Raw genomic sequence first — 13,463 nt, forward strand, 5'->3', positions numbered from 1 at the left:
AGACAGATTATTCCATAATTGTTCACTATGCAGATTTCTTGCACCTTTCTCTTAAGCATCTTGTACTGGACACTGTCAGAGAGGATACTGGACCAGATTAATATAGCACTTTTCACGTTCCCATCAACGCAAAAACCATGGCCGGGTTTCTGCCTTTCTAAGACCACTCTGGAGGTGGGAGAACCAGACATCACTGAATAGCCTGGGGAAGGTGTCATGCTGCAAAGAGTGTTCTCTTAGATAATTTCTATGAGTGTGCCTGAGCTGGAGAACAGCCTGGCCTCGGGCTCACCTGTGTTAGCCACCATCACCAGCCCGGCAGATTCATCAGGCACTTTTTCCTGAAAGTAGCTTCTTTTTCCCTGGAGCAAGAGACAAGCAGCCTTTGAAAGAACATGACAGTTCACGCTGCAAAATGAAAACTTTCAATGTTTTATTCTTGACTGCAGCTGTTTACAGAAATATAGTTGCGAGTATACAAATGTCCCAATAGAAGCAAAATATTTATTTTTATTTTAATATTCAACAAGTTATCACAGGATAGCTAAAACCATAGATGCAAATGAAATCTCCCCTCATAGAATAAACTGAAAACACCTGGTATCAGTGCTCTGAAGATCCCAACTACGAAAGCCATAGACACAGAAACACACAGAGGAATACCTGGTGCTACTTTCACATTGCAGGACAACAGAAAAGACAGCTCAGTGGTGATCTGTGCACAGGACAGAAAGGTAGATAAACCACTCTAGAATTATCCACACAAGCATGTCAGGTTTATGCAGATTAACAACAGAGGCAGGAGGCTCTAATTTGTAGCTGTTTGGAGCTTACCCATTATAAAGAGTGAGCGGCCTGGGGACAAAACTCAAAAGCTGTTTAGATCAAATAATGTTACAGAAAAGCTTCAGGGTGGTAACGGTCCTTTTAGCAGGACACGGGCATGATCCCAATCCCGTATCGCCCAGAAATGCTGCACCTTTCCCCTGCAATGGGGCTATCCACCAGCACCGGGATTTCCATGCTCAGAGTCCTGTCTCATGCCTAGGTGGAGCACATGCAGGAAGTGGACACTGCACCAGAACCTAAGCTACTGTAAAGAGATGTTGCTCCAGGGACATCTGTGATGCTATACCAATTTACATCAGCTGAGGGTCTGTCCCTGTAATGACTGGGAGACCAGAACTAGTATTTGAGTTGCGGCTGGGCCTTTCAGCTGGTAGGCGTTTGAACCAAGCACTGGCAAAGGAAGGACGAATGAGAAATCAGCAGCTGGAAGGAAGAGCTTTGATACCCTTAGACTGGTTTGAATGGGCTGTGCATTTTGTGGCAGTTTCCGAGCCTGGAAGAGCACCACTGTAAAAGTGCAGTAGGACCAGGTAAGTGCTCAGCATTAATGGAGAAAAGGGAAGTCAGGGCATTGGTCTTGGGCACTGCAAGGGAGCTAGCAGAGGTGGTTAGACTCAAACACATGCCAAACTCAGTGTCTGGTGATTAATCTATTGTCAAAGTAGAGTATGTCAAGAAAAGCTGAGAGCGCTAAGATACATTGCTCTTCATTTCTGTCAGGAAGGGATATTCCTGTTAAGGGTTTAATCTTTCCCTAAGGCTATGTCTACACTCGCGGTTTCTTGTGCCAGAAATATGCAAATGAGGCTAAGCATGGAATATCGCTGAGCCTCATTTGCATACCTAATGAGCCGCCATTTTTGCAGAAGAGGCTCTTGCACCAGAAGGAGCATCTACACTGCCCCTTCATGTGCAAGAAAACCCCTCTTGCACAATGCCGTTATTCCTGAAAATAATTGGCTTAGTGGCATTGCACAAGAAGGGTTTTCTTGCACAAGAAGGGGCAGTGTAGACAGCTCCTTCTGGCACAAGAGTCTCTTCTGCAAAAATAGCGGCTCATTAGTATGCAAATGAGTCACAGCGATATTCCATGCTTAGCCTAATTTGCATATTTCTGGCAAAAGAAGCCGCAAGTGTTAGACTTTTGGGCAATGTCTACAAGTAAGTACGGGTAGGTCCGGGGCTTCCCACACAGTCAGACACCACTGGGGAGAACTTACTAGTCAGACTGCTTTCATAAAAAACCCTTGTAACAAAATTCAGCAACCCCTGTCTTTGAGCACCTTTCCTTAGGTACAAAAATCAGAAAAAGTGCAAAAGGAAGCTAGGTCCAAGGCCTTGGTTTAACCTAGCCCAGCTTAGTAGTGGGGTAAAAATGTTTACCCTTTGACAGACGTTTGGTGACCCTGCTGAAAGTGGATTACTGTTATCCATCCAGCCCCTAACTAACCCTGCCTCAAACCCCACACTGTGTCCTTGGCACTATCTGGGAGCCTCTGCTGAGGCTGGGAAATGAAGTCTGGAGAAGTGGTCCCTCTTGAAAAGGGGTGAGGCAAACTGGCAAAGAGAAGCGTGCGGGAAGCATGTACTGCTGCTGCCTTGCTGAACCTGTCTAGGGACTGCAATTTCCTGGGCTGTCAGTTCACAAAACAACAGGGTCCTCCACAAGTTTAATGAAAACTATAGAAAAATTTAAAAAAGCACAAGGATGCTTCAGTCATTTCATCTTAATCCTATGGATTTTAGTGAACTTCTGAAAGGCAAAAGAGGATTCTGGGATAATACTTATTGTTATACTACTAATCCCTTCCCACTTATAGAGTATTTACACTTTTATACAGCGATTTATTACTAAGCTATTGAAGAGATTGAGATAAACAAGTGCACTCTAAGGACAGTTATGTTCTTTGGAAGTTATAAAAATTCTACTACAACAGTATTTATATAATAAACTCAATGGTATAGTGACGGTTTGCAGTGTTGTTTTAGGCATGTTGGTCCCGGGATATGAGACATATAAAGTTGGTGAGGTAATATCTTTTATTACATCAACTTCTTTTATTGTCCAACAACAAAAGTTGATCCAATAAAATATTACCTCACTCACCTTATCTCTCCGGTATAATGATGTCTGATTCATATTAATCATATCTCCATCCTAGACATACATATATATATATATATAAAGGGCTCGCCGAGCGGCAGCGAGCCCTGCTCGCCAGCCGCACGGTTCTGCGCATGCGCAGATCACTCCGCACTGGCTCTTCCGAGGTGTAATCTACTCGCCACGGGCAAGTAGATTACACTATTTGTCGAGTCATATATATATATATATATATATATTAAAAAAAACACCTAGGATTTTTATGTGCACTATATTTACATATATTCAAGAATATATGTACATATATACAAGGAATTTATATAAGGAAAAGGCTTTCTATATTCTCAAAAGGACAAACTGGAGAATTTTGTATGTACATTTTTACTAGATTTTCTCTGCTGTGTCATATTTTATAGTGTTTAAGTAGTGTATATCACATATCAATAAATAGTTCACTAAATCTGGCTCTTAATAGGCAACTTTTTTTATGCAAATCTGTGTACATTTGCATATACAACTAGCTGTCTGCATACACAATTACTGGAACTGCAGTCTGAATATTTCAGCATGTAGAGTTATCAAGATCTGTCCCCAAAAGACTCATCAAAATTCAACATCAAGAGCCTTACAATATGCTCTTGACTATCAATCCAGCTAGCTTTTAAACATCTCAAGTAATGGCTCTTCCGCCATTCCCTTTGCAAGACTATTCCACAGGAACAGCTCTCTCCCTGGGAGAATTCTTTCCTCTCCAGTGGCCATATAACCTTCCCCTTTTCTCACTTTAAGTTCCAAGTTCAGAGAACACATTCCTCTCAGGTTTGATGCTTCCACTGCTCAGATGTTAGACAGAGCTATGGAAATGGATACAATATTATTATTGTGACACACACAACTGGAAATAAAACTATGTCGTATAGTTTTTCCTAATTTTATTTGGCCACGGAACCCTTTTGAACATGAAAGAATTTCACGGAACCCGACTGCGCGCACAGCACTGAGTAGTGACATCATCGTCCCCACTCTCTGGCTAAGCTGGCATTAGACAGGGACACTTATGGCCAGCACAAGTGAAAATTGTTTTCTATAAAATTCATAAATGAATGAAAATTTCATTCCATGACAATAGTTCAGGTTCTGATGGAATTTTCTTGCTGAAACCTTAATTTCACTTTGCGGAACCCCGAGATTCCTCGGAACACCATTTGGGAAACACTGCTGTAGTAAAACTTCTCTCTTCCTGTATGCAGTGTTATTGTACCATGCTGGGGCCAGGAGATAGACAAGATGGGTGAGGTTCTCTCTTTTACTGGACCAACTTCCATTGATGAGACAAGCTCTTCCTCAGGTCTGGGGAGGGTGTGCAAATGCATATAAGCTGAACATATAGGGTAGCACTAGGAGTGAAAGGGACCATTCAAGGTGAAATGGCCTGTTAACACCCAGCAAAGTGATGAATTTAAGCTCCCAGGTCTACCAGGCCTCATCCTCAAAGAAAATGTTCAGAAGATAAACCTGGGAGCTTAAATTTATAACTTTGCTGGACACTAAAAATCACACAGTCTTAATCAAGACACTGGATTTATAGTTTTACAACAATCTGCAATCCACTAGTTCCCCTTTTTGTCTTATGATGGATGTTAACAGGCTACTGTTGAATGCTGCCTCAGAATATATGCTAACTCCTTATGCTAAACCACCTCTATAACTTTGTTTTTAGCAGTGACACTAAGTATCTTTCCCAGACATGAGGAAAAGCTTTGTGTAAATTTGAAACTGGTTCAAAGAAAGATGATCCCTCACCCATCTGGTTTAGCTTGTTTTTATAGTTTATAAACATTTGACCTTTCGATATATTTATTTTAATTTCTCTAAATCCAATGAAGAATTTTTATAACAAAGCTTCTTTCCTACTGCTCACATGGAGCTATATCAGAGAAGGGATTTGAGCTCCTGCATGGTTTGTCCTTTCTGGGGGCTTTGGAAGAACACTCTGAGGATTTAAAAAAAAAAAACACCAAAACACACCAATCTCACCACAGCAACAGAATGAAATTTCTTCTTGGTCAATTTGCCTTAATCAAAGTCATGGCAGGAGCACTGGAAAACTCAAGGCTCATCAAGATTAGAGAAACACGTATCGATGTAACTAGACATGCCCTCTGTGTAAGCATGAAAAGGGATGCTGTCAAAATTGACAGACTTGAACCTAATCATTTTAACTGAGTAAAAATAAAAAGTGTCCACTCAGAGGCTCTGAGCACACAGTCACTAATGTAAAATTAGTGAAACAAAAGGCCTGGTGGTTAATGATCTATTTTGGCCCAACAAATCTTAAACCACTTTTGAATTGTTTCTGGTGACAAAGGTAATAATAGTAGAGCATTGGGTATGGAGAAGCACTGAAAGAAAAGATGAGAATTAACGCCAACAAGTGGACTGACCGTGAAGTGGAAAGTGATGATTAGCTTCTGCCATTGGAAATATCTGGCTAATGCTTTCTTGAATTTTTTTTACATCTTAAAAGTGCTATCCACCTACTTCATTCATCACTGAAGGATGAAAGTTTATTTTTATACACTAGTGTTGTCTACATGCAGACAATGCGACACAGGCAGAAGAGATACTGACCATGGTAGCTAATAGGGCGTGTGTCCCTGGATATTAATCAGTTACTATGAAACAGGTGTATAGTACATAACAGACATGCAGTAGAGACAACATCTGAAAAATGGGGTTTGGAAGAGTCAGAGACATTAATGGAAAAGTGACATTAGGCTGGAGAATATAGCCTAGCTGGAGAGCGTGTGTGTGTTTTGGATTAAAGGTGGTTTAATAGAGAGTTCTTGTAGGAGAAATGCTCCAGAAAAAAATCTTCCTAAGTGGAAGAACAATAGGACAACAGAACAAACTGCCTAGGAAGGTTGTAGAATCGCCTTCATTGGAGGTTTTCAAAAGAGGCTGGATGGCCATATTTCTTCGATGGTTTAGTCCCAACAAATCCTGCATCTTGGCAGAGGATTCGATTAAGGCCTTTTGAGGGCCCATCTAATCTTATGGTTCTGTGAAAGAGACAAACACTGCAGAGAAAATCCACCCTACTAACACATAGTTCTCCAGCTTTCCATCCAGTACATACAGCTATAAAACCTTTATGTCCATTAGTAAACACTGGCCTGACAGATATGAAAGCAAATTTTCTTTTGTAATAATGCCCCCAGCACTGATTTTTGGCAATTTGGCTTAAACAACGTTTATCATGAACAAGAGGTAATAGGTGGGGTTTTTTGACTACTCAAGATATAAAAGTGTATACACCCATTTTCATTTACCTTAAATAATGTACAACTTTTCAAACTAATCTAGACTGGACTTGATTCCCCTACCTCTCAGTAACTCTGCAGGCAATCTACTTTGTGTGTTCTTCCTCTAATACCTATACTGATGCAGACACATTATGGACTAAATATGTCAGGGAATAAAAAACAAAAACAAAGGATAAGCTCCAAAAGTCAGCGTCAACTCTTGAAATCAAAACAGTATGTGAGCAGAGCTCTGAAAGAATAAAGATGTGGTTCACATTATACTTAGGTCCTTTTGCCATGAAACAACTTCTGTAAGCTGTTTCCTAGGCCTTTGCTGGCTCATTGAGCCTCCCTCTTTATCCTCTGTAACAGTTGTTTGAAAGCAGCAGCACAAGCATTTATCAACCACTGAGCAAACCCTTCATTCAGAAGACAAATACTTTTTGTAACCAAATCACATGTTCAAAATGTTATACTTTAACATTGACCTAAGACAGACAGTAAATTTGACACAAAAGAAAACAGATATGTCATTATTTAGTAATTTGAATATGGTAGCAAAGCCCTTGTAGTAACCTAAAAATATGCACTCATTTAAACGTTGCTCACCCCCCCACAGTGGGAGTTGTAGCAGTCCTGGTAAAAGGTTCTATTTTGGACACCAATCTTATTAAATGGAGAACTGGTCCCTGGTGACTTGACACTGACCAACAACATTTCATCATGAAGATGCCTCCTTTAAAAAAGCAGAACACAACAAAACACACAAATGGGTTTATCATCCTTATCGCCTCATTGTGCCCACTGTAGGACTACACAGCCGTCAAGGTATCAACACACATCCTCATTCTGAGACTAAGTGTGAACAAGCTGATCTTGCAGAAGCCAACCATGTTCTTACAAACTGACACAGGCTTTTGCATTCCCCAGCCATTTGGATTTGCTGTGTAGGACCCTTCTATGCATCCTCATACAGCACCCATTCAGTGCTCAGAGGCTGGTCTTTCATGTCCTGAACCATAAAAAGTTTTTATTTTACTTTTTTCTTACAGGGAGAAAAATCAACAAGAAAAAAAGTGTATCGTTCAAAGCTAAATAGCAGTTCTGGACATTAGGAAATAGACAAAAAAATTCTTTAACATGATTACAATTTCAAACATGTTAGTATAATATAAATTAAAAGATACAACAGAAATAAACTAATAAAATATTAAATAGACAATGACTGAGTAAAAGCTGAATGACTCATTCTGAACGAAACCCAATCATAGAATTGTCTAACTGGGTTTCTGGACTACAGCCCATTGTTGTGTCACAGATACAAACACACACTGAAGTTGTCCAGAGCCAACTGGAACAAAACACTGCCAGATGGAATGGGCCAAGATGAACAAGCTATTTATGTTGCAAAAAGTACTTAAATACTTAGTCAAGACCTAACAAACCCCACCCTCACCCCTACTGTTATCAGACGCCACGTTGTGGTAGAACAGACAAACTCACAAATTTACCACAAAAATGTGTGGCAAAAAGAATATTTTATATATATGTATATATATAAATTTTTATATTTATGCCAATGTACTCACTCAGTACAAATAGCAAAATAGTATACCATTTCCTAAATACAAAATATAGCTTTCCAAAAAAATGAAACACACATTAGATATAAACCATCCAAAACTTGAACGATTGAAAACTGTATTCAAAATTAAATGACCCAGAGCAGGTCTCTTTCTGAAAAGTTCCCTTCATATCGGCAAGAAGCCTTACTACTGAAAACGTAATTAAATGCCTCTCAATGAGAGAGAGAGAGACAGACAGACACACACGTACACACACAAACACACAGAAGAAATGAACATTGTGACAGACTAACACAAGGGAAAAACCGTTAAAAACAAAGAACAACTCTACATGGCTCAACTAGGTGCACAAGTTAGAAAAAGCACGCCGTACACATACTAGGGTAACTTAAAAATCACTTACAGGCTACCCTCCATTGCTTAAAACACCAAAATGAAAAGTGACAGGATGCCAACCAACTACACCACACCAAGGCACGATAGCCAACGTCAGCTGTTTGTCTCTGACCGGCATTAACAGCTTTCTACATGCAGGAGTGGGAAAGACTGAAGAAAACATCTGCCTGAAGTTGTAGCGAGATGTATGCTTCTCTTGGGCTAGTCGGAGCATCTGAAAGAATCCGCACGCCTCACACTACAATTGCATGGCCTGGAGTGGGTTATTTTTAGACGCTGTAAAACACGAGTGAGCTGTTTTTAATTAGTGTAGGTGTGACCCCCGCAGAGGCTGCAGCATATGGGAAATGCTAGTAAAAAGGGTGTTTCAAACCTGCACAGAACTGAGAAAGCTACAAAGATGCAGCAGCTCAGCTTCAAATGAGGTTTTTAAAAATGGTGAAAAATTAGGTTTTCCCCTCCATATGGGATACCATTTAAGACTTTACACCAGCAACAACAGGAAAAAGCAGAGTTTCTATAGGATTTGGGGAGCTTGGAGGATGCACACAAAACCAGCATTCTCTCACTTCCACACGCTCTGGTGACTATCAAGATGCAGCCACTGGCTTGACACTTTGCTACCTCAATAAGAGGTGCCTTGGATGCCTAAGAGTTACTTCAGGTTTCTAAAACCAGTAGCATATTTGTATTTGCCTGAGAAATAAAATAGCATAAAGTTAGGGGTGGGGAGAGAAGTGTCTAGAAAGAAGGGAAGAGGGCAGCCAGGCATGAGGAGGGATGATGTCTAAGTTCTAAGCTATGCAGAACTAGCGAGAGGCATGAAGCAGTTGTTTCTCCAGCCAGGCAGACTGCTCTCTTCAGGTCAAGGTATTTTAGAACAATTTACTGTGACTTTCCCCTTAATTTTGATAGAGCCACCCAATTCTTACTCTATGCAGTTTAGATCTAAAGCCATCAGTACAGACACATAGAAAGCTGTTAATCACAACCTCAGATGAGAAATACCTACACCTCGCTGGCTGCTCCTAGAGTTGTAGCAGACTTTCTGCTTGTATACTTTATACCACCACCTTCTAGATTAACGTCCTTCAGGTCGATTGTCAAAACTGCAATTCCCACACTGGCTGCTATGCCATGAATCACAGCTTGAGTTAGGGCCCATGGTGTTCCTGCTTCACAAGCTTTCCTGCTCAACTGAGGGGCCGTGAAGGAGGAAGCGAAGAAAAGAAAAAGTAAACATGATAACGTGTTATTTTCTAACAATAATAGCTGAGCAGTCATGCTTTGAATTAAAACAGCAGCCCATTGACTAATGGGGCCTAAGAGCATGGTAATGGTCCAATTCCTCCCCCTGTAACACAAAGCATAGCTTTTCAGCCATTATTGGCCTCAGGAGTCTCAAATGCTATCATTATAGACTCAATAGCTAGACACTGCAGTAGGCAGCATGTGTGCTCTTTAGAAAAGAGGGTGAAATCTACACGTTTGCTTGGGTGCAGGCCATCCTTTGACAGAACAGTTGAAGCTCCATACACCCTAATCAGAGCCACAGGGTCTGAAGGGATCTTCAACATCATCTGTTCCTTCACAGAATTTCTGAAATTAAAAACAAAGCAGAATTAGGCATAACTAATAAGTCTCATCTTATATGTAGCTCCTTCATTTGAAAGCACTTTACAAACTACAGACTTAAATCGAGACCAGTGCAAAAATGCAGCCATTTCTGGGGCAAAATATGTATGACTCATTTTTTTCCAGTTTACATCATCATTACACAACAGTTTAGCTGGGAAAGCAAAAAGCACAGCATCCAGTTGAAAAATCTGGGAGTTTTGGGAAGCAGAACATCATGACACAGGTTGGATACAGCTGGATGCTGTGGCTACCCTGGGACTGAAGAGCCCATATATACTTAATGCTCATGCACGAGCAGAACTTTTCCTGCAATGTAGAGGTTGGGGGAAAGCACCTTCCAGCAACAGACACTTCCTAGCACCCTGCTGTTGTACAGGCTCAGTTGTAACAATGATTTGGCAAGCGGTGCTTTTTCAAGAAGCACTATTTCCTGCAGAACCTGGCTCTCAGGCAGACCATTTCAGCACAATGGGACTATAGATTCAAGTGGAGTCTAATACATCCACAAGAAACCTACAATTTTAACTGAAGCCAGATTTGCTGATTGTTCACAGAGATGTTGGGTCAAGCTGAGAGTGACCCACGCACCTTAACTTTGTCATTAGAATTATTAAACTGCAATGCCAGGTTACAGAACAACGAATGGGCAACTCCACAACAAAACTTAAATTGGATCATTTATTTTCTACAGATTTCTGATTGCAAAGTCATCATCTGTTAAAACAAGAGGCATAAATAAATATCACTGCATGACTAGCAAGGAGTCCCACACACCCAAATTCATTACTTACTTGGCTAATTAAAATGAGCCAGCCATGTTGTTCCCCTGGCTTTGTAACGAGACCAGTAAGTCATCAATTTTCTCTATACCCTGATTGGTTGTCATAGATGAAGGCAGGGGAGAGTTCTCAGTTATTTGCTGGGACAGAAGAGTTGTCACTGCTGGTTGCCCCTCACTTTGTGGCTGACTTGGCTGACTTATAGCCATCAGCTCATCTGGCAGTGTAGACGGTCCAGAAGTTAAAAGCTGGCCACAGTCTGTTAAGAAAGGAATGAAGATGAACACAATAAGCAATGATGATAATCTCTAACTCTTACCTAGCATTTTACATCAGTAAATCTCAAAGTGCTTTACCACAGTCTGTAAAATTATCCCCATTAATGGGCGGAGAAACTGAGTCACAAAGCGTGACGTCCCTTGCCCAGTCACCCATCAGGCTACAGCGGTGCCGGGAATAGAATTAAGCCTTTATACACAGATACTGAAACTTGGAAATCCTCGGAGAGAGTTTGTTAACACACTAGTATACGTTTGAAGATCTCAGCTGCTCTTAAAATCATACTATTAACATCCCAGAAATCGGGGGAAGTGTCTTACTGAAAGAAAAGGATGGAAACAGTGTCATCTACACCAGGAGGTTTCAAACTACAGGGCGCGCCCTGTACTGGGTAATGGAATGTCAGGCACTGGGTCTTGTTGCTGCAGGGTGATCAGGTGACCAGTGGGCATGCTAAGCAATGGCGCCATTTCGGGAGGGCAGTAGCTGTGCGCTCTTGGCTTGCTTTTCATCCCATTCCCCACACGATCAGGGAGTGAAGGGAAATTCCTTGCATTCCGTTCATGCTTCTCACACCTGGCTGGTGAGCTCCCGTCACCAATATTCATCTACAAACTAGATAGCCATAAATTTGCAATTGCCATTTGGTATCAGCTTCCCCCTTTCTTCAGCAGGACATCCAGGGTGTGTCTAGACTACATCCTCTTTCGTCAGAGGGATGTAAATTAGGCACTTTGATATTGCAAATGAAGCTGGGATTTGAATTTTCTGTGCTTCATTTGCATAATTGCATCATAGCGCTCTTTCAAAAAAGCACTATTTCGAAAGTAAAACCGCAATCTAGACATAGTTCTTTCGAAAAGGGAAGGCTTTTTCAAAAGATCCAGTAAACCTAAAAAAACGAGGTCTAACATCCCTTTAATGACTAACATTTGCAATCAAAGGATTCTAACCATTACCACTTTGCACTTCACTCTTCTACAGAGCTGTACAGACACAATTTGGTAGCCTCCAAAGTAGCTGTTTTTCTAAACTGTACTATTGGAATCAAGGATTCTTACCACTTACCATTTTGAATGCCAAAGAGGAATATTCCCAAAGTGATTTGATTGGAGCAGGGGTGGGGAACCGCAGGCCCGAAGGCTGGATGCGGCCAATGGCTTGCCTGAATCCGGTCCCTGAGCCTCAGGGCTTCTCCCCCCAGCATTGGGAAGCCCGTGCAGGTGCTCCAGCCCTCCTGCTGCCACACCGTGGGGCTGGAGCGCACAATCTACTAGCCTGGGCCACCCCTAGGCTCTGGTGTGTGAGGGGAATGTGAGGAGCATCTTTCTTCTGCTCTGTCAGGGCGATGTCAATGAGGGTGGGGGTTTTTCCTTCTCACCTGTGTGCAGCTCATGACTTATTTTTCTGGGGGCCAGTGGCCCCTGACTCAAAAGAGGTTCCCCACCTCTGGATTAGAGTGTATAAGCACCTTCACAGGCAGAAAATATGGGGTACTAACAAGCTCTTAAATAACTTCCCTGACTTTTTAAAACATGTTCTTTTACTACTGCTATATAAGTATAAACACGAATTAACTACTCAGACTTCTATGAAGTCTAACTGAGCACCGATTTCACATTTCCTGTTCCAACCACTAGTGCGTCACGGTGACTATTTGGTATTTTTGGATAAATGTTTATCGGGTGTATAGCCTAGGGATGTTAGACATAGTGCAATTGAACAGTCATGTAACCGCATGAAATTTTAGCAGTTACACGACTATTCGATCGCCCCCCAGTGGCGGGGCCAGCAGCCAGTATGCTCCCAGCCCCACTCCCAGGGAGCCCTCTGCTATCCCACATGGCTGCCACTGTATCAGCTTCCCAGAGGACAGCAATCCCTGTCTGCGGGTGTCTGAGCTCCCCATGGATGGGGGCTGGTCCATAGGAGCTTGGACTCATCTCAGACAGTGGCTGCTGTTGTGGACCAGCCTCTGTCCGTGGTGAGCCCAGGCCGCTGCTGACAGAGGCTGCTTTGTGGCAGCCTCCCTTACCCGTGCCCCCATGCTGCTACCTCTTGTAGAAGAGCTGATGCTGGGGGGAGCTGGCACCAGCTTCTGCCTGCCCCCCCTCTGTATGAGGCAGCAGGAGGGGGCAGGCGGGTCCACAGAGCTGGACACATGGGGAGCATGCTTCAAAGCCGGCTCCAAGCACGTATCAACTCCAGCCTCCTTCCCTCACCCTCTAGGCTGCTGCCTCTCTATCAGAGGCAGCAGCGCAGGGATGGAAGGGTGCAGGCAGATCCAGCGCTCGTAGAGAGCCTGCTTAAAGCCAGTTCCTCACAGGCACTGGCTTCCCCCCCTCCCCCCGTTTCTGCCTCTTACACAGAAGCAGCAAGGGGGAAAATGCATGTAGTCGACAAGATTAGCCCAGGCATATCAATTAATCGCGTAGTCGACTACACACTGACATCCCTAGTTTAGCCATCAGAAAAGCAAGTGTTGGCTTATACAAACACACAAGCTTTTTGCAGCTTCCACTGAATG

General features: G+C 42.4%; 1 protein-coding gene across 15 annotated transcripts in view; it reads right to left on the reverse strand.

Annotated features, from left to right (window-relative positions):
• Window positions 1–412: 412 nt before the first annotated feature.
• The window catches only part of NFAT5 (nuclear factor of activated T cells 5), a 157,522-nt gene continuing 144,471 nt past the window's right edge, over window positions 413–13,463 (reverse strand). For all 15 annotated transcript variants that reach the window (XM_006122231.4, XM_006122230.4, XM_075939769.1 and 12 more), the window contains 2 exons: window positions 10,670–10,916; window positions 413–9,839 (listed from right to left, as the gene is read on the reverse strand). In XM_006122231.4, the coding sequence (XP_006122293.4) occupies window positions 10,678–10,916 (239 nt within the window). In that variant the 3' untranslated portion in view covers window positions 413–9,839; window positions 10,670–10,677. The remainder of the gene's footprint in view (window positions 9,840–10,669; window positions 10,917–13,463) is intronic.

This window comes from Pelodiscus sinensis, chromosome 12 (assembly GCF_049634645.1).
Source record: "Pelodiscus sinensis isolate JC-2024 chromosome 12, ASM4963464v1, whole genome shotgun sequence".
In the NCBI taxonomy this organism is placed as follows: Eukaryota; Metazoa; Chordata; order Testudines; family Trionychidae; genus Pelodiscus; species Pelodiscus sinensis.